Genomic DNA, 22467 nt, shown 5'->3' on the forward strand with positions numbered 1-22467 from the left:
AGGAGGGACATGCTGCTGCTTCAGGGAGCTGCTTGAGGTAAGTGCTGCCCAGAGCCTGCACCCCAAGCTTCTTCCCTGTGCCCCAACCACCTGCCCCAGCCCTGATCTCCCTCCTGCACACCAAACTCCTCATCCCCAGCCCCACCCCAGAGCCTGCACCCCCAGCTGGAGCCCTCACTCCCCCCTGTGCCCCAGCCCTGATCCCCATCCTGCCCTCTGAACCCCTCAGTCCCAGCCCAGAGCCCCCTCCTGCAACCCAAACCCCTCATCTCCAGCCCTCCCCCAGAGCCCATACCCCCAGCCCTCTGAACCCCTCAGTCCCAGCCCAGAGCCCCCTCCTGCACCCCAAACCCCTCATCTCCAGCCTTCCCCCAGAGCCCATACCCCCAGCCAGAGCCCTCACCTGCCCCCAGCCTGGAGTCCCCTTCCACTTTCTGAACTCATTTCTGGCCCTACTCCAGAGCCTGCATGCCCAGCCGGAGCCCTCACCTCCTCCAACACCCCAACCCCCAATTTGGTGAGCATTCATGGTTTGCCATACAATTTTTATACGCAGATGTGGTCCATGTGGTCCTTAGGCCAAAAACTTTGCCCACCCCTGCTCTATAAGACAGGAGGAAAGTATCTAATTAAGCAAAGGGGAGGGATAGCTCAGTGGTTTGAGCATTAGCCTACTAAACCTAGGGTTGTGAGCTCAGTCCTTGAGAGGGCTACTTAGGGATCTGGGGCAAAAATCAGTACTTGGTCCTACTAATGAAGGCAGGGGGATATATCTCCTATTTAAAAAAAAAAAAAAAAAAGTCTAGGCCAGTGGTTTTCAAACTTTTGTACTGGTGACCCCTTTCACATAGCAAGCCTTTGAGTGCAACCCCCCCTTATAAATTAAAAACACTTTTTTAAACATATAAACCCCATTATAAATGCTGGAGGCAAAGCAGGGTTTGGGGTGGAAGCTGACAGCTTGCAATCCCTCCATGTAATAACCTCATGAACCCCTGAGGGGTCCCAACCCCCAGTTTGAGAACCCTTGGTCTAGGCTCTAGAATGTGTTATTTTATATGTAGCTATGTTTCCAATACTACTACTTGCTTTCACTTGAATCTCTACTCATTGTTAAATAAACTTGTACTTACTTTCACTGTAAACATGTCTAAGTGCTGTATGTGAAGCCAAGCGCTGACCTGAGGTGGGAGTCAGACTAAGCTGGAGAATACAGTTCCTTTGGGAACAGCGGAGCTGGGAATCGTGTGAGACCAGGGACTGGACCCTCCAGGGAGAGGCTGGGAGGATGCGTGCTAATCTGCAGATGGGATGCTGATGAGGCCTGGAGGGCAAGGCTTGTGTTGCCATGGCAGATAGTCAGGTGCCTCACAGCCTGGAGTCATGTTCCCTGTACAGCTGACCTGTCGGGTTCCCCTGCCCAAAGGGCTCCCTGACTTACGGGGAGAGCCTCTAATTCCCTTCTGACCCTCGCCCCATAGGACTCCCTGTCTTGGGGGGAGGCCAGCTGGCTCCCCCCACCGCCCCATGGGGTGCCTGTTGGGGGGGTGTCTGTCTAGTTCCCTTCTGGCCTGGCTCCCCCAGGAGGGCTCCCTGTCTTGGGGGAGGGCTGTCCAGTTCCCCCTCCGCGCTCCCCCGTAGAGCTCCAGGCGGGGGACGTCTAGTTCTCCTCACAGGGCGTCCAGGCCGGGTGCTCGCGGGCTCTCCGCCTCCCGGCCCGGCGCCCTCTAGCGGCCGCTCCCGGCGGGCTGCGCCGCGGTCCCCACCGGCGGAGCCGCCTGACCGCGCAGGAAGCGGGGGAGGGCCAGACGCCAGGCCGTACGAAGCCGAGTCTCTCCGCGCGGCGGTGCCGGAAGATCCCTCCGCGCGGCCCCGAGCCGCCGCTTCGCTGCCGGGCTGGCTCCGGCGCGGGCTCGGGGGGCGATGCGGGGGCCTGGCCCGGAGCTCAGGGCGCTCCTGCTCCTGCTCCTGCTGCTGCTGCTGAGCCGCGGGGAGCCGGCGGCGGGTGAGTGCGGGTCGGGGGCTGCCTCCGCTAGGGGGCGCGCCGAGGGGATGGGGCGGTTGCCCTGCCCGGGGCCGGGGGTTTCTGGTGGTGAGGGCGGAGCCTGTGCCATGTCGGGCTCCGCGGCGCGGGAGTCTCTCTGCCCTGCCCTTCAGCGGACTGTCCCTGCTCCATTGTCTGGGCTCCTCTCGGTACGGGGTCTCTGCCCTTCCCCGGTGTCCTGGATTCCCCTCAGTGGGGGGGGGGGGGTTCTGCTCCGCTCCGCTCCGCTCCATTGCCTTGGGGTCTCTTTGGTGCAGGGGTCTCTAGGGTCCATCTCCGCCCCGTGTTTTGTAGTCCCCCTGCTGTGGGGCGGCCTTTAGGGGGCTCGCTCTTGCCCCATTGCTTTGCGGTCTCTGGTTTGGGGGTCTCTGGGGAGCTCACTCCTCCCCCTTCATCCTAGGTCCCCTGCTTTGTGTCCTTGGAGTCTGAGCTCTGCTCCTCCCTGTCCCAGGGGTTGCTGCCAGGCCTGGAAAGTGTGCGATGGGGCTTCACCAACACCCCTGAAACTCCCCAGGCTAGCCCCCCGCATCCGGCCAGCGAGGATCCTTATGGAAGGAGGAGAGTGCCCACTGCCAGCCCCTCAGACAGGGAGATGGGGGTGGGGGGGAAGACTGCCAGCCTGCCTCAATACAAATAGGGATGTGTTAATGAAACTCTAAAAATCAATAGGGGCAGCTTTGTGTTGGGATGCTACATTGGGTTCCCTGCAGTGTTTACTAAGCAAACACAACTCGGTGGTGCCAGTGCATGAAAGCCAGGCGGGATATCTGACTAGAAATTAAAGTGGAAAAACTCTAGTCCAGGGGTAGGCAACCTATGGCATGGGTGCTGAAGGCAGCACGCGAGCTGATTTTCAGTGGCACTCACACTGCCTGGGTCCTGGCCACCGGTCTGAGGAGCTCTGCATTTTAATTTATTTTTAAATGAAGCTTCTTAAACATTTTAAAAACCTTATTTACTTTACATACAACAATAGTTTAGTTATATATTATAGACTTCTAGAAAGAGACCTTCTAAAAATGTTAAAATGTATTACTGGCATGTGAAACCTTAAATTAGAGTGAATAAATGAAGACTCGGCACACCACTTCTCAGAGGTTGCCAATCCCTGCTTTAGTCTCTTATTTTGGCTAAGGAAGCACAGAGTAAATAATGAAAGCTCCATGAGATCTGTAAATTTAATCCATTGTTAATGTAAGGTGTTCATGGTTGCAACACAGGGAATTAAAATAATAGTTTTGACTTTAAGGTACCCCTTGAAGAAGAGCAGACTACCACTTGAGGGCCATAGATAACCAGCTCTGGCGGGGTTTGTCCTGGGAGGTGCTGAGCACCCTCTGTTCTCATTTACTTTAGTGTGTTTAGCATGTTATAGTTGTGACGCTATTGGGGTATCTGAGTGTGTAAGCAGGATGAATCACTACCATCTGCTTACAGCATGAGACAATCTTGTCTGTGCCCAATAAGGGAAAAATTCTCTCAAATCTGCCAGCCACTGGGGAGGACAAGTACTCTGCTCCAGGCTCCATGAACCCCACTCTTTTGCTCTAGTGGCTGATAATTAGCATGCCCCACCTTGATACACTCAAGGGCCTAGTCCATTATCTTCTGGATACCCACACAGTGTACCATATTCCACTGCTTCCAGGGAAGCAGTGCCCCCCAGTTCACTAGCTTCACCTCGGTTCAACGCTTGCTTTAGTGTAAGGCAAGTCATGTCTATAGTAAATCCAAATAGAATTTATTTAACAACTCTAAGCCCTCGTCCAGACTAACCCGCGGCATCGGCAGGTTAAAATCGATTGCTCGGGGATCGATATATCGCGTCTAGTCTGGACGCGGTGTATCGATCCCCGAGCGCGCTTACATCGATTCCGGAACTCCATCAATCCGAACGGAGTTCCGGAATCGACGCGGAGAGCCGCGGACATTGATGCCGCGCCGTCCAGACTGGTGAGTACCTCGATTTTAGAAATTCGACTTCAGCTACGTTATTCTCGTAGCTGAAGTTGCGTATCTAAAATCGATTTTAATTCCTAGTCTGGACGTGGCCTAAGATAAAGATCCAAAATAGATACAAGCAAAAGGATTGGAAACATGAGATTACTTGAAATGCAAATCTAGAGCCTATCATTTTTAATAAGTTCTGTTCCAATCTAATAAGGTATTTTTTCCCAGTGTTCAGTCCTTACAGCACTTGTCCAGTCTAGAGAGCTAGGATCTACTTTTCATGAAACACTCACGCTGGCAGAGTGTTGCCTCTGTAATGGATAATGTCTTGTGCCTTTTCTTTGTCTCTGATACGATTCCAGACTTTTGTCCCTTTTCAGATTCAGGGTGTTTCATTAACTTCAGCTGAGCCCTGGATCCCTTATTCAGTCTCTTCTTGGGATTCTTTGTCTTTGTAAATGCTCAAGCCTGCATTTGATCCAGCCTGTAAATACAGGGCTGTATTACATCAGGTTGAAAGTTGTTGACTGCTCTCACTCTTGATTGACTTAGCTCTGAGACCCACCCCTCCTCAGGTGACATGTTTCACCTCATACAGTTTTGGAACAGAATAGTCTACATTTTACATCTCTCTTAAAATATTTACTGTACAATTCCCAATAACTATGGCGATCAGCTAGTTCTTAGTTTGTGACAGAGACCGTGCACGACCCCCTACGATGAATTATCAAGAAGATGGTTAGACACAGATGTAATATACCTGCCTGGGCATATCTATGTTACAACTGAACCCAAGAAAGCAGCAAGAATCCTGTGGCACCTTATAGACTAACAGAGGTTTTGGAGCATGAGCTTTCGTGGGTGAATACCCACTTCCTCAGATGCATGTAATGGAAATATCCAGGGGCAGGTATATATATGTGTGCTAGCAAGCAAGCTAGAGATAACGAGGTCAGTTCAATCAGGGAGGATGAGGCCCTGTTCTAGCAGTTGAGGTGTGAAAACAAAGTATTTAAGAGCATTGTTTGGTGTACAATACTGGGAATGTTGAACTGGTTAAAGGAAACTTCTGAGTAATAAGACTAGTACACCTCTACCCCGATTTAACATGAACCGGTGTAACATAAATTTGGATATAACGCGGTAAAGCAGTGCTCCGGGGGGGTGGGGCTGTGCACTCTGGCGGATCAAAGGAAGTTCGATATAACGCGATTTCACCTATAACGCAGTAAGATTTTTTGGCTCCCGAGGACAGCGTTATATCAGGGTAGAGGTGTAATTTCATTTCAGTAGGTGTCTTAAACACATAATGAATAAATAATCGGAAGCCCCTGCTTTTGAACATATATTGTTTAAAGGAATGATTAAAAGGTTGCGCTTTAATTTAATTTGGAAACATTGAAAAATCACTTGAAAATGGTTAGGTTCTCTAAAAATAAGAACACTTGATAAATTAGCAAAATAAAAACAAAACAACTGAAATGCTGTAATTCCCATTGCTTTCTAAAGGAAAAAACTAGAACAAAAAGAACTAGGCTTTGAGAAACACAGTTTTTTAAGTTATTAAATTAAAGACCCCTATTGAGACAAAAGCAGCGAGGAGTCCTTGTGGCACCTTAGAGACTAACAAATATATTTGGGCATAAGTTTTTGTGGGCTAAAACCCACTTCATCAGATGCATGGAATGAAAAATACAGTAAGCGGTATAAATATTACAGCACATTGAGACTGTAGTTCTAGCTACTTGGAGACACACAGACTTCTTAAAATTACTTTGAATCTTTTAAACTATGTGTTTAGTAAATATTTAAGATATAAATAATGTGAACAGGTCTTCAGAGCTGAAGATCGCACTATTTTTCATCATTGCACTATTACTTTCTTGAGACTGTTGGGAGAGGTCAGGTTGCACCTGTGTTCTGGTCCAGATGGAGAGTATAGTTGACAATGTCTTGAGAGTGATAGTTGCTGTTGGATTTCATAACTCTCTGAGAAGCAATCTTTTTGGTAGATTAATTTGTTGATGGCCTGCAGTACACTAATCAATCTTTTGTTCTTTATTATCAATATAATGAATTCTAAATTTCTCATTCGTTGATGCCATCCTCACAGGTCGCCGTAGAATCATAGGACTGAAAAGGACCTTGAGAGGTCATTTAGTCCAGTCTCCTGCACTCATGTCTAACCTGCTCTTAAAAATTTCCAGTAATGGAGATTTCCACAACCTCCCTAGGCAATTTATTCCAGCGTTTACCATGACAGTTAAGTTTTTCCTAATGGCCAACCTGGATCACCCTTGCTGCAATTTAAGACCATTGCTCTTGTCAAGTGGGGTCCCACAGGGCATAGGTGCCAACTGCCTCTGTTCCTGGGCGTGTGTGTGCTCTATCCCTGCTCTGCCCCAGGCCCCGCCCCCACTCCACCCCTTCCCCCAATTTCCCACCCTCACCTACCTCTTTCTGCCTCTGCCCCTTCCCACCTCGTTCTGCCCCCCGCTTCTTCCAGTCCCTGCTCCTTCCCCTCCATCCCCAGCGCCTCCTGCATACCGCAGAACAGCTGATCGCGGCAGCTGGGAGGTGCTGGAGGGAGGGGAGGAGCTGATCAGTGCAGCTTGCTGGCAGGCAAGAAGTGCTGTGGGGGAGGAAGAGGTGCTGATCTCCGAGGCTAGAGCACTGACTATTTTTTCCCCATGGGTGCTCCAGCACCCATGGAGTCGGTGCCTATGCCGCAGGGGTCAGTTCTGGGTCCAGTTCTGTTCAATATTTTCATCAGTGATTTTGATAAAGGCATAGAGAGTACACTTATAAAGTTTGAGGACGATACCAAGCTGGGAATGGTTACAAGTGCTTTAGAAGATAGGGTTAAAATTCAGAGTGATCTGGACAAACTGGAGAAATGCTCTGAAGAAAATAGAATGAAATTCAGCAAGGACAAATGCGAAGTATTCCACTTAGGAAGGAACAATCAATTGTACTCATACAAAATGGGAAACGACTGCCTAGGGAGGAGTACTGCGGAAAGGGATCTGCGGGTCATAGTGGATCACAAAGCTAAATATGCGTCAACAGTGTACCACTGTGGCAAAAAAGCAAACATCATTATAGGATGTATTAGCAGGAGTGTTGTAAGCAAAACCTTGTTATACAGGTGACGTGACAAAAGAAGTGGGCGGAAGAAATTAAGGCACTGGGTGTGGAAATTGTGCTTAGGGTTTGACCAGTTGTGGCATGGAAAGCGAGAACTTCAGCAATTTTATGCCATGGTGTGGTGAAGAGTGAAGGTGTGCATCTTCAAAGTCTTGGGCCCTGAGTAGTCTGATTAATGTAAACTGCCCACACCTGGAAACAGTCAATGCTTGCCTGCTGGGAGAAATATTCCATGTACTTTGTGGATAGGATTAGCCTGACTTTGACTGGGTTATCTTCCTCTATGGTGGTAGAGCTATGTTTGGCAGCGGCGGCTCTAGGCACCAGCTAAACAAGCAGGTGCTTGGGGCAGCAAAATATATGGGGCGGCATAATGCTAGGGCCCCAGCTCAAACCTGAGGCAGTGTCCTGGGCTGGATCCTGACCACACCGGGTGGGGGCGGTAAACAGCTTCTTGTTCTGCCGCCAGGGTGCGGCGGGGCAGGGAGCCAGCTAAGTGGGGAGCGTGTCCCTGACGCTCTCTTGTGGGCGGTGGCTGCTCCCCCCAAAGGCAGGAGCCGGTAGCGCAGCCCTGCCCTGGCTGCAAAGGACTGGTGGAACATGGCGCCTTGCGGGGGGTGGCCGCTGCCCACGGGAGAGCAGCAGGAACACGCTCCCCACTTAGCAAGCTCCCTGCCCCGCCACACTCCAGCGGCAGAACAAGAAGCTGTTTACCGCCTCCACCCAGGGCGGTCAGGATCCAGCCCAGGACACTGCCTCAGGTTTGAGAGGGGTGGCTGTTGACCGCAGGAGAGCGGCAGGGATAAGCCGAGGAGGAGCTGCCCGTCCTCTGCAGCTGGGGCAGGGCCACGCTACTGGCTCCTACCTGTTTACCGCCCCCACCCGAGGTGGTCAAGATCCAGAGATGTGGCCGCTGACCGCAGGAGAGCAGCAGGGACAAGCCGAGGAGGAGCGGCTTATCCTCTGCAGCTGGGGCAGGGCAACGCTACTGGCTCCTGCCTGGAGGGGGCGGCCGCTGACCACGGGAGAGTGGCGGGAGCTGGTAGTGCGGCCCTGCCTCAGCTGCAGAGGACGGGCTGCTCCTCCTCGGCTTGTCCCCGGAGCTCTCCCACGGTCAGCGGCCACCCCCCAGGTGGGAGCCGGTAGTGCAGCCCTGCCCTGGCTGCAAAGGACAGGTGGAACATGGTGCCCGGGCGGGCTGCTCCTCTTCAGCTTGTCCCTGCCTCTGCCTCCTCCTCCCCTCTGCGCCGCCTCTTGCCAGGGGAGGGGAGAGGGAAGCAGAGCGGCAGCCCAGGTTGAGCCGAACTTGTGCTGGGGCCAAGATGAAGACCGAGGACGAGCGGGGCTGGGATCCAGCAGTAGCTCCAACCCCCCAGCCACAGGAGTGGTGGTGATGGGAGATGAATCCACCTCGGGCCAGATCCGCAGTAAGGTAAGAGCAGCAAAGAATCCTGTGGCACCTTATAGACTGATACTAGTAAGGTAAGAGTCAGGCTGGGTGGGAGGGTCCCTGGGACCCCTGGAGAGCTTCTGCTTGCTGGAGCCCCAGAGGCTGCCACCTCCCTCCCCAGTGGTGTTGGAATGTTTACTGACAATCATTAATTTCCTAGCCGAACAGTGCCTCGCATTCCGTGGATCCTGGGATATTTTATACGAGAATAACAATGGAAATTTCTTACAATTGGTTGAGTTATTGGCAAAATTTGATAATGTTATGGCTGAGCATGTATGAAGAGTGAAAGATGGAGAGATTCACACCCATTATTTGGATGAAAATACACAAAATGAGATAATAGAATTAATTTCGAATGGAGTACGTAATGAAATTTTACCAAATTTGAAACATGCCAAATTTTACTCAATTATAGTTGATTGTACTCAAGATCTGAGCGAAACCAAGCAAATGTCAATAGTTTTACAATGTCTGAAAATTGATGAAAATGCAGAAGTGAGAATTTGTGAACACTTTCTAGAATTTATACCAGTGAACAAAACTACTGGGAAAGCCCTCACAGATGTAATTCTGCAGAGACTGGAACACTGTGGAATACCTTTAGAAAATATGCGCGGCCAAGGGTACGAAAGCGGCTTAAACATGCGAAGACGACATGCCGGTGTACAGCAAAGAATACTGAATTTAAACAATCAAACTTTTTTCATTCTTTGCCATGTGCATTCGCTCAATCTGGTTGTTAGTGATGCCGCCAAATCATCTAAAGGTGCCATTTCATATTTTACCACAGTCCAAACAATTTACAACTTTTTTAGTGCTTCCACACACCATTGGGCAATCTTGAAGAAGCATCTTGAACAAAAACCCACACTTAAACCTCTAAGTCAAACTAGATGGGAAAGCAGGATAAACGCTATTAGACCATTCCAGTATTCATCAGGAGAGATTTATGATGCACTATTCGAAATAAGCCAGGACTTGTCGTATGATCCTTCATTTCGAACTGAAGCTGAAACGTTGGCTCAGAAAACGATGCAGTTTCAATTTTCATGTTGCACGGTTAGTTGGCATAATATTCTAAATCAAATTAATTTGACCATCAAAGTTATGCAGAACATAACCATAGACATATCCAAGGCAAAGATGATTTTGAATAAAACACTGGAATATTTAAAAAAATACCGTTCAGATGAAGGATTTGAAGAAACTGTCAAAGAAGCAGCAATAGTAGCAGAGGATCTTGATTTTGAACTGACATTTGCACCTCAACAATTCATTCGTCCTCGGGGAAAAAAACAAGACAGTTTTGTTATGAGGCTCATGATGATCCTTTTCTCGATCCAAACGAAAGGTTTAAAGTTGAATGTTTCTATTGTATTTTGAATGTAGCTATACCTTCCAATGAAAAAAGATTTTGTCAGTTGCATGGTCATTGTAAAACTTTTGCATTTTTATACGATATTGGAAATATTAAAAATCGGTTTTCCAAAGAAGACCTCATGAAGCCCTGCCAAGACCTACATTTAGCACTCAGTACTGATAATTGTATAATGAATTAATAGTTTTATCTGAGCTAATAAGTCCTAGAACTTCTCCTCTAAAAGTATTAGAATTTATAGCAAGAAATGATTTTTTCACTCCAAACACTGCTATAGCATTACACATTCTTTTTAACATTACCAGTATCAGTGGCTTCTGGTGAGCGCAGTTTCTCAAAACTGAAATTTACTAAAAAATTATTTGAGATCCACAATGTCTCAAAATCATTTGTCAGGACTCGCATTAATTTCAATTGAAAGTACTATTGCAAAAATATTAGATTTCACTGACTTATTAAAAGACTACGCAAGTGTAAAAACCAGAAAATTCAGTTCATATAAATTCTTTTAATTTATGATTAACTGGAAGACAGTAACGTTTTTCATTACAGTGTATAGTTGAACTCAAATTGTTTATAATTGTGTTTTTATTAAAATTAAATGTTAAAATTACACTAGTAGGAAATGGTTTTATTTCACTAACTACAAATTCTCTGTTTTCATTTTTTTAAATTTTAAACAGTCAGAACAAAACTGCAAAGTGCAAACTGTGTAAAAGCCAAAAAAAAAAGGTGTGTGGCGGGGTGGGGTGCAGCCAAAAATGTTTTGCTTGGGGCAGCAAAAAACCTAGAGCCGGCCCTGATGTGCGGAGGCAAAAACATTTTCCCAAATATGTTTTGGCCAGTTTTGCTCAGTAGTGATTAGAGAGGTTAGATTACAGACTTGAAAGGACGAGTGTCCTTGGTTGTAAATCTGTGGTGGATGTTAGGACCATTATTTGCAGAGATAGCTAATGCCTCCTTGTGGGGTTGCAAGATGCTGGCTTTCCTCAAACTAATGATTCTTCCACTTTTGCTTGAGAAACACTATCTCTTGACACTAAACTTTTCCAACTTCTCTAGACCTCAGTCTCTGGAAAAGGTTGAAGAAGGCTGAGGAGAAAAATAACTCTTGGCATCATCTGATGTCATCTGACTTTTTCTAGATTTCTCAGTCAGTTTTAGATCTGGATATAGTATAGAGACTGAGCTTGCATTATTGGTCGAAGCTCTTCCTAGTGATAGATAAAGGTTAGTTGTCGATGCTGATGTTTCAATGATAGCATTGGTCTCAAGGTGATATTCACCAGTGTTAGGCAAGAAATACTTTTCCCTGCCTATGAAAAATTTCTAGGTAAAAATTTTCCCGCCTCAGGCTGAAAAGTCAAAATTTCTAAAATGTTCACAAGCCGAATATTTGAAATTTTTTTTTGGTTCAGGTCACTTTGATGTCAGCTGTTCTCTGTGTTTTATTTTTACTGTAATTTAAACTTCAAAGTGAAAAGTTATTTTGAACTGAAAAATATCAGAATTTTTTTGAAACTGTCAAAACAAAATGTCTTGACAATTTCAAAATTTAATTTTCAAAAAAATGGAGTCAAAATTTTGTCAAAACTGACCTTTTCCTGCAAAATGTTTCAGTTTTGACAAATCAGCTTATTTGTCAGATTTCCAGCCAGCTCTAATGTTGACCCACTTGTGGTCCTTGGGAGTGAAGTTGTGATTGGAACTATCATGAGGAAAGAATGGAGCAACTCAAAGAGTCTTTTTGGATGAGTATTTAACTGCCTTAAGGGTTCTTGTGCAAGGAACCCACAAGTTTCTGATGTCAGCCTTTTTGCTTAATGCAGAATGAAATAGATGTTATGATATGGACTACTCAGCTCTGTCTTTTCATGCAACGCAGGTGGTGTAGTGACTTGCTTTTCCTGCTTGAATGAGTGGCTGAGCTGAAGTGCAATCTATAAAAGATTTAAGTGATGGTAGGTTCCGGGAGATGGAGGTGATGTCAGGAACATCTGCCTTTTCTAGTGAGAGAATATATCTGATGATTGTTACTGATGTTCACAGTTTGGGGGCCTTTTATGATCAGACAGCTGCAAGTAATAGGCAAACATAGGCAGTTTTATTTTTCCTGTGTAGGAGATTACCTCCTTATCTCTTGGATGCAGACCCTACCATAGTTCTCAACACCTTTGTTACAGCTAGATTGAACTGCTGCAATGCATTCTCCATGGGGCTTCTCTGGAAGACGCTTGGAAATTTCTGCTATTGCAAGAGTTAGTGGCCTGCTTACTTAGGAGTGGTGTGCCTAAGTAGTATCCTTGCACTTTTGTAGACCTCATTAGCGATCCATTTGTTTCCAGATGCAATTCAAAGTGCGATTTAGATTTACAAAACCCTTCATTATTTGAGAATAGCTACCTTATACCTTTCTCTCATTATGCATCATCTAAGCATTTAATATCAGCTGGGATGCTCTTGCTAACAATCCCAAGGCTTGAACTCTTGAGATAAGTTTGGAGGGGGTATGAGAAGGGTAAAGAGGTAAGTTATGCTTGGTTTTGGGAGATGGCCTTTGGCTTTTGAGTCTCTTTTGTTGGATAAGGGAGTTCTTGTCAGCTTAATCAATTTTGTTCTTTATTTGTGCTCTTTAAATCACTAACACTGTAAATCAACTGGCACTTTTCTTTCATAGACATTGCATAGGATTGCAACATCCTATTTTCAGAAACAATGTTCATATTGTGAAAGGGAGCAGTACAGTTGTGTCTTGCGAATGGTCTTGCTGAATTTGCTTGTTAAAAGGCGTTGCACTGTAACCCATGTTGTCATGGTTATATTGATCTTGAGAGAGCTGGAATTTGGATGTACATTGTTTATCAAGTTATGAGGCAGTGAAAGGACAACAGTAGAGTTTAGTATCAGAAGGGGTAGCCGTGTTAGTCTGGATCTGTAAAAGCAGCAAAGAATCCTGTGGCACCTTGTAGACTAACAGACATTTTGGAGCATGAGCTTTTGTGGGTGAATACCCACTTCATCGGATGCATGTAGTGGCAAGTAAAGTTTAGAACACTTGTTTCTTTTGGAACAGGAAATTTTATCTAAAATACCCAGTGGACATCATTTTTAGATGCATGTCACTTCAGTCCCTTGTATTTCAAGTTTGTCTTATTGGCTAGGATCCATGGATCTAAGGAATGTTGTTGGGAGTGATGACCATTAACTTGGAGGCATTGCGTACTCCTCCTCAGGGCATGTCACCCGGGCTGGAAAACGGGAGCCTACTTTTCAAAGCATCTATGTTAAAAAGCCCTTTGTAGTTACATATTCTTAGTTTCTATGAGCTCATTCAAAGGTCATCTTGCCAGCAAGAGTCAAGTCAACAGGAGGGCAGCATCTTGTCAAAGCCCCTCTGGAAGAAACAATGCCTGTGTCATACTTAACACACAGTCAGTCTTCTGAGATCTCCAGAAAAAAATCGAACACTCGATTTGGAAAATATTCTATTTCTAGAGCATATGTCCTGTAAGAGTATAAGGATGAAAATGGAGCTTTGTATCTCTGTAGTATATTAGCTTCTGCTATTTCTTCCCTGCGGGATATCTTAGTCCTGTATCTGTGACATCACTGGTAGTTGCTATTGGAAATAATGCTGATGACAAGCATTGGATTATGCTTTCTGGAGAGGTAGAAACTCTTATAAATCCTTTTTAACATTAGCACTAAAGAATGACAGAAAATTTTGGAGAGAACAATATAAGAATAATTATTTCTACATCAAATGTTTTTTTTGAAGTTTTCATAGAGACGTCAGTTTCTCTTTAGAGATCTTTAATTATCTAAAATGTTAGTCACTGAATGAGGGTACTTTATTAAAGCTTTTCTGTTTTAACCAAATACATTGTGTTGTAACTTGGTTGTTAAGTTTTTAAATAGTATTTTGGCTTTGTGTATTAGAAGAACACTTTCTGTCTGAAAATTATGGGAATGCAGGGAAGCAACGACTATAAGGGTGATATAGCAATAGGACAAGATCTATTGAAAAAAAAACTGTAGTCGTATAATTCAGTCCCTTGTTCTTTTTGTATTCTTTATAGTTAATTCTTTATAGCTAATAAAGGGATTGCTGTAGGTTACATTCTTAACGAAATAAACCATTCAGGGAAGCAGTCATCAAGATAAAAGCAAATCTTGTCCTAACAGTTCAGTAATGGTATATAAATTATAAAATATCTAAGGATGACTGGATGATGGAATTGGTATCTGGATATGGAGCTCCTCACCTCTAGGTCCCTAGTTTCAGTCTGGTCCAGGTGGGATATTTGTGAAGTTCTACATCTGATGGTAGGGATGTGTTTTGTTAGGACGTGTGTGTTGCTGCAGGGAAAAGGGGCTTGGAAGGGGCTCTTACTGCGGTTTGCCGTTCATACAACTGAGAGAGTGACAGGCTGGGTCCAAATCACATTTCTTCTGATCTGAGTTGGATCTTCATGAGTTTCTCATAAGGCATTGGATGCTCTGATTAGTAATGAAGAATATCTGATTTGATCTTGATCATTAAAGTGATGCCATGGGCAGTGGCTGAAGTGTCTGAATTGGGGACAAGAATTCCTTAATTTCTGTTCTGGAATTTGGGCAGCAGTCTCCAGTTCTGCAGTTCAAGCTCAAATCAGATATTCTTCATTACTAATCAGGGTACCCAATGCCTCATGAGAAACTCATGAAGATCCAACTCAGATCAGAAGAAATGGGAAGGCAAAAATATAGGTCTTCACCAGCGCCTGATTATCCAGCTGTGACTGAGAGGAAGGCTGAAGAGGGATGATTGCAGGACCCAAGGTCTTGGTTCTGAGAGCTTGTGGGACAAACCTTTGCTTCATTAGATGTAGTCAGGGGTTCATCCCTTAGACTCTTAAATCCTAATCCAAAAAACAGGATTTCTGCCCCTGCAAGTTCTTTTCTTCTCTCAGTATGGTTTTTTTAAAGGTCCTTTAGCAATTTAGCCTTTGATGCACTATAGGCAAGGTTCATCGTGGTGTTGCTCTTTTCCTATGAAGTCAAGAATTGTTATTTAAGAGGCCAGCTGAAAATTCTAGATTATCTCTCTTCTCTTAGAAAGCTCTGTACTGTTCCATCCCTCTGGAGTTCTTTCAACCTTTCAGTTGCCACATCTTTATGTAATATTTTTTAGCCTTTTGTAAGATGCCTACTATCACTGGTAACTGTACATTGGAGAAAGGGCAATTTTCTCCCAACTTCCTGTGTTTCTGGCATGCAAGATTGTTCTTTTACTGTTTTCTTCTTCATTCTCCCCAATTTGTCAACCTGGGAAGCTACTGTTACTGCAAGAATGTTGTGATGGGTTTGGTCACAGATTACCCCCTTGGGGCTTCACACGATGTGCTGGAATCACCTCTGAGCCCATTTTCCACTGCCAGCTTGGGACTCCAGAACCCTGCCTTGTTGAGCCAGACATTCTAATCTGCTGCAACACAGACCCAGGTCTGGTCCACGGCCCCAAAGCTGCAGATTTTAACCAAAAATTGCTCAGCAAGTCACCTATCTCCAGCACCCAGACACCCAGTTCCCAGTGGGTTACAAACCCCAAATAAATCCATTTTACTCTGTAGAAAGCTTATATAGGGTAAACATATTTTGTCAGCCCTCTATAACACTGATAAGAGAGAGATGCACAGCTGTTTGCTCCCCCAGGTATTAATCACTTACTTTGGGTTTACTAATAAACAAAAGTGATTTTATTAAGTATAACAAGTAGGATTTAAGTGGTTTCAAATAATAACAGACAGAACAAAGTAAGTTACCAAGCAAAATAAAACAAAACACACAAGTCTAAGCCTAATACATTTAAGAAACTGAATACAGGTAAACCTCTCCCTCAGAGTTGTTCCAGTAAACTTCTTTCACAGACTAGACTCCTTCTTAATCTGGGGCCAATCCCGTCCCCTGGTACAGTTCTTGTTAGTTCTAGCTCAGGTGGTAACTAAGGGATTTCTCATGACTGCAGCCCCCTTTGTTTTGTTCCAACCCCTTTTATGGCTTTGGCACAAGGCGGGAATCTTTTGTCTCTCTGGGTCACCACCTCTCTATCTAAATGAAAAAGCCTCAGGTTTAAGGTAGATTCCAGTACCAGATGACATGGTCACATGTCTTGTGAGGCCCCAAGTCTCCATTCTTTCCAGTATGACCCACAGGAACACAGGAAGGCTTACAAGTAAACAGAGCCATTTACAACCAATTGTTCTAGTTAATGGGAGCCATCAAGATCCTAAGCCCCCATTAATGGCCCACACTTTGCATAATTACAATAGGACCTCAGAGTAATACTTCATATTTCTAGTTTTAGATACGAGTGGTACATTCCTACAAATAGAATGAACACACTCAGTAGATTGTAAGCTTTGTAATGATATTTTACAAGAGACCTTTTGCATGAAGCATATTCCAGTTACATTATATTTACACTCATAAGCATATTTCCATAAACGTATGGAGTGCAACATCACAAATGCCTTCTTTATCAAAGAGGTAAACATTGCTTTTTACTTGAACGTGGGCAAAGCTGGTCTCTGTCTGATCTCCGCTAATAAGGTGTTCTGCAGCTGCAGTTTTGCTGCTCAGCACACTCCAGGTGGTAGAAAGTGTTCCTTGCCTCTAATACAATGAGTGCCTCAGAGCAGAGGGAAATCCAGCAGGGCCCTAGGGCTACCTTGAGGAGCACTGTTCGGATTCTTTGATTCAAGGAAGAACTGATGTTCTCTCGTGTCTCAAATTTCTTACCTCTCTCTAGTAACATCTCCATTTTTCCCATGTTCTGTTTGAGCCAGCTGCCCTTCACTGACATTCCTACTGCTTGGAAAAATTGTGGTGATGGCATGGGCTGCATTGATGAAGGAAACACACAACTGAATGTCATCAGTGTATTTACACTGGACTCATAGTCTTTCAGTACCTTACTGCAAGGGTGTGGATAGGGTGGGCTCAACTTACGGCGGCTGGACGATAATCTGTCCTCAGGGCAGGCCTGCAAGTTTGGAGACTGAACTTCCGCTTTCCTTCATGAGGGTGGTGGGGCGTAGGGGATGTGTCTTGTTTGTCCCAGGGTGTAGCCATGAGTGGGTCTGGGAAGGTGGCCAGGATTGGGGGAGAGAAAGGGAGGCAGAAAGAGGAAAGATGGGGAAGGGAAGTGCCTTGGGCTGTGTTTCTGTGCCTGTAGGCAGCTGGGAAACACTTGTTCTGGCATAAATCCCTGCCCTGTTGCGGGGTTGGAGACCGAAGCCCCAGCCATGCTGTGTTCTGGTCCCTGAAGTCAGATAGAGGCTCCTTCCTCCCCTGGCTCTGCATCTTCTCTGCCCGCCACACTGTGGAGCACCTGTCGGCCCAACCTGGCACGTCTACCAAGGGAGAGTCCTGTGTTGGGAAGGGAACCCTGGGGTATGTCTGAGCTGCAGCTGGGAGCGTGTTTCTGCTTACCAGCTGAACTAAACGGAGACTTACTAGCTATGCTTTAACTAGCTGGCAAGTACAAATCTCCCTGGAGCATACTCAAGTGGCTAGCACGAGCCACTGCCCATGCCATCTCAGGACCAGCTATTTTTAGCAAGCTAGTTCAAGCAGAGCTAGCACAAGTTTGTCTATTGCAGTTGGAAGCATGAACGTGGTATCGACATACCCATAGAGTCTGGTTACGTTCAAGCTGGGGGGTTGATACTGAGCTTGCATAGATGTAACTGCACTAGCTTTGCTTGGGCTAGTGCCTAAAAACAGAAGTTGTAGCCAGAGCATCATGAGCAGCTTGAGGGGTTAGCCACCCCGAGTATGTACCCAGCATCTGAAATGGCATGGACGTATGGTGACCAGTCCCTCCTACCACTTCCATGGCTATATTGTTTTATTTTTTTTTCATTGAGCTAGCATGAGTATGCCTCTGACATACCTCAGGCTTGGATTGGGTGGGCCTTGGTGCCAATTCCAGCCCACCTGTAGCTACGCCCCTTCCTTACTGATCAGTCTCATGTAATGTTGGTGTGGGTAGGGGAATACTATTCATCCTCCTACCGCCAAACTCCCTCCCAGAGCCTGCACCCCCTCTCCACACTCCCCCAGCCCCCAAACTCCCTCCCAGAGCCTGCACCCTTTCCCCACACACACCCCAGCCTCCAAACTCCATCCCAGAGCCTGCACCCTGACTGCCTCCCCCACCCAAACTCCCTCTCAGAGGACAACCTCTCACCCCTTCTGCACGCAACTCCCTCTGAGAGCCTGCACCCCAATCCCCTACTCCAGACCTCCTCTCCCACCCAAACTCTGTCCCAGAGCCTTAGGCAGGTGGGAGGTGGATTTTTTTGGGGGGCAGAGTTTTTGGGGGGTGGGTTCTGGGCAGCATGAGTGACATTGGCCCACTGGGAGGATTTGAGGACTGGCATTGGGCCTAAGGTAAACTGAGTTTGAGACCCCTGCCTTACGCTCACAGTACCATAAGAAGCCAGGAAGATCAACACAGTGGAAGGAAGTTGCAGTCTGCTATATTAAGTGAGATCAAAAGATTTGAAAATACTGGGCTTGTGCTCTTTTTATTGCTTTAGGGTAAAAAATGCCTGGAATGGCTTTTTAATAAGCATTCAGCTTGATTTTCCATAGAACTATCAGGAATATAAAGTCTAATCTTCCTAGTTTTGTTGGAGGTCTACAGGATGTTGTGATCTCTTAATACCTCATTTGAAGATATGGAATATTTAACGTTTTGAGTGAATTAATCCTTGGTTAGTCACGGAAGTTAAATAGGTCTCTACAGAAACAAAACAAAGTTTAATCAGTTTGATTTAAAAGGCCTTTCCCTCTTCAAAAACTTATTATTGTCATTATTAACATACGTGAATTTTTCATACAAGTATTAACAAACCTTATTCATAACCAATATCTGCTACCTTTAAAGATGCATTTGCATTTTGGCAACACTTTATCTGTATTTCGCTTATTCAGATTCCCAAAATGGTAACCAGTAATTTTAAAATTGACTTCATCCTGATATAAGGCTACCATTTTTTCATTGAAAGGATTTTCTCTACTTTATTTCTCCATGCCACTACTGTTGGAAGAACTGTCATTTTCCAGAAGTGAACTACCTCACTATCTGGCTGCTAGTAATAATTGTGTTTACCAATGGGTCCTTCCCGGAGCCAATACTCTTTGAACTGTAATCTGATAGATTTACCATGAGTTTTGTGAGTAGCCTAACTAGTTAGCTTAAATTCTATTTCTGTATTTCCCACCTACCCTACATTTTAGGGCATTCCCACTCTGTATGCAGAGACGTCCCCATTCCTTCATATCTTTTCCAGCATGTGACTCCTCCTTTATATATTTTCCTTAGCTTAAATGGAGTGATGTACCATTGGTAAAATATTATGTAGTTTTCCTTAATGGATACACAAATAAATGAGGTATTGATCCTTTCTCCAGATATTTTCCCTTTGTTCCAAAGTGATATTTATTTTAGATGCTCTTTCCATTTTTCTGTAGAGGTTTTCAATCTTTTTTTCATTCGCAGACCCCCAAGAAATTTCAAATGGAGGCGTGGGCCCCTTTGGAAATCCTAAACACATTCTGTGAACTCCAGGGGTCCATGAACCAAAGGTTGAAAACCACTGTTCTAGATCCATCAGTAATCTTTCATTATACCATATGGAGATCACATATGGTATAACACTGGTTTTATCCTAGGCCATTTGAGAGGTCTTTTCCCAAAATCAGCGCTTCTATCCTTGCTAATGGTCTCTTAAAACTTGCACTTCCTAAATGGAATTTCATATAATGCCTTAGTAACAAATAAGCCCAGACTGATATAATAATATTCTCCATGAGTTCTTTGATGGTATTAATATCCATAAGTTTATTATAGAATAGCTTTCTGATGGTTGTCTGTACCCTTTTTCCTCCTATTTATTATCTATTGGATTACATAATCCTTGAAATTCTAGGTTGTTTCTGATGGATGTAAGTGGGGACGGCGGAGTATACCTGTTTATATCAAATTCCTTATCCGCAGTGTCACCATGGGACATGGATATTTTTCTTTTTGTGTTAGTCTCTATTTCTTAGGTAAAAAATCAATGCACTACATTTATTTTTCAAGTCCTGTTTGATTTCCACCACATGTTTACTGGGATCACCATGGTACAAGGCTGATGGTAACTTTAATTGAGCTGTTCAGTGATATTTTAGTAAATTTGGAACTGCCAGTCCCTCTTCGAGTGGGTCTATAGAGTTTTCTTGTTTTTTTTCCTGAGTAACTTATTGGACTGTACAAAGCAGCAGTGTAGCTTAATGGGTAGAGCACTGGATTGGGACTCAGGAGACCTAGGGTCTATTTTTGGCTCTGCCTGCTGGGCAACCTTGGGCATGTCACTTCTTCTCTCTGTGCCTTAGTTTCCTTATCTGTAAAATGGAATAATGATACTGATCTCCTTTGTAAAGTGCTTAGAGGTCTGCTGATAAAAAACACTAGACAAGAGGGAGATTATATTTATTACCGTTAGTCAATTTTTTTTTGATATCCATATTGGTTAGAGCCTTAAATGGGAAATTTCATTATGGCAGATAATTAATTGTAATGGCTGGAATGCATCCAAGACGAGTGCTTATTTTTTTTTCACATTGAAATAATGGGAGGAAAAATTCATATGCTGATTGAGGATAGGAGAGAGATTGACTATTAAATGTTTAGTTTAGATGACAAACTCAAATACATCTTGCAGCTTTCTCATCATACATTCCTCTAGCTGTGTCTGTGTGTGTGTGTGTATGTCTATAGATATAGATAAAAAATAGTTGTATAGCCTGATATATCCCTGAATTCACTAATTTTTCAGAATGTAAGCCATAGATTGCACTAAATTGGAAACCATTAGTATCACATTGTCTGCATGCAGCACAATTTTGTGCTCTGTTTTATTAATTGTTAAACCCTGTTATGTTGCTATTCTGCCATATATTTTGTGCCAAGAGTTGAATAAAGGAGGATAGCATTGTCTGGTTCCTGTTTGTAGTTAAAGTTCTTGGGAGTGTACCTTATTAACTTTTGTCCTAGTAGAAGGGGAATCATATTTATCCATGTCTTCATATTGCCTCCAAAAATCATCCTTGATAGCAGTGTTTCTAGGAAGACCACTCTACTTTATCAAAGGCCACTTCAGCATCTAAGGATAACAGCAGACCTTTATTTGGGTTGTTCCGTTCTGCCTATCATGAATTACTCTTATGACTTGTCTGTTATCACTAAGTTGTATGTTATGGATGAAACCTGTTTGATCAGTTTGTATTAATTGAGGCAGGACTGTTTCTATTCTGGCCAGTCTTTGAAAATATTTTCTACATTAAGACGCAAAATTGGTTTAAATTGGATCTACTCAGCATATGTCTTCACTGCAGAATTAATTTAGGTTTTTTCTTGGGTGTTGCCACAAAAAACCCCTTCTGTCCACATACACAACCCTCATGTGAGTTTGTCTTTGCAGCTTTATTTGTTGTACCATCTTTCATTATAGTGGGAGTTTCCTTACTCTAAGAAATCATTAGCATGGTTCGCTTAGCTGTGGTGATATCTAGTATCTGTGATCATATAAAACATTGCTGAAAACCACTTTTATCCTGGGATTTTTGTTTTGGCTTTGACTGTAATAGCTTATGTGACCGCCTTCCTGCATTGGTCTTTCTATCAACTATTCCTGAGTTAACCTTGGCATGATAGCCTCAACATATCCTATAATTTCCCCCAAGACGCCTTATAGTTGGAGGCATAAAGATCTGTGATTCCCTGAATTCAACAATCTTTAACAATTTTATATTTTACTACTATTTTACATTTTATGTTTGTATTTGACTCGTCCCTTTTTAATCTATAGTCAACCTGTGGAGCTCTTTGCCAGAGGATATTATGAAGGCCAAGAGCATAACAGGGTTCGAAAAAGAGCTAGATAAGTTCATAGAGACTAAGTCCATCAATAGCTATTAGCCAGGATGGGCAGGGATGCAAAACCAGGCTCTGAAGTGTCCCTGGCCTCTGGTCAGAAGCTGGGAATGAGCGATAGGGGATGGATCACTTAATGAACGGAACAGGTAATCATTCCCTCTGAAGCACCTGGCATTGGCCACTGTCGGAAGACAGGATACTGGGCGAGGTGGGACATTGATCTGACACAATATGGCTGTTCTTATGAGTTTATTAACCTTATTACCCCATCATGATACCTCTGTTTCAGCCAGCTATGAGGGCCTTTTCAGTTGTCTCCAAGTATGGCATTTAGATGCCCGCTGAAAGCCTTCTCTGAATAGATGTACTCTAACTCTCATAAGCTACGTTGATTTGAGTTACGCTATTCACATAACTCAAATTGTGTATTTTAGATCAGATTTCTTCTGTAGTGTAGACAAGGCCTTAGTTCTTGGGATAAAGCTTCACTATTTCTTTTAGACTTTCAAGCCTAGATTGGGCCT

At 44.4% G+C, this 22467-nt stretch overlaps 1 protein-coding gene across 2 annotated transcripts in view; it reads left to right on the forward strand.

Moving 5' to 3' along the window:
* The first annotated feature begins 1908 nt into the window (after positions 1-1908).
* Positions 1909-22467, forward strand: part of NOTCH2 (notch receptor 2) — a 129991-nt gene continuing 109432 nt past the window's right edge. For both annotated transcript variants that reach the window (XM_050962974.1, XM_050962975.1), the window contains exon 1: positions 1909-2005. In XM_050962974.1, coding sequence (XP_050818931.1) covers positions 1924-2005 — 82 coding nt within the window. In that variant the 5' untranslated portion in view covers positions 1909-1923. The remainder of the gene's footprint in view (positions 2006-22467) is intronic.

Source organism: Gopherus flavomarginatus, chromosome 7 (assembly GCF_025201925.1).
Source record: "Gopherus flavomarginatus isolate rGopFla2 chromosome 7, rGopFla2.mat.asm, whole genome shotgun sequence".
In the NCBI taxonomy this organism is placed as follows: Eukaryota; Metazoa; Chordata; order Testudines; family Testudinidae; genus Gopherus; species Gopherus flavomarginatus.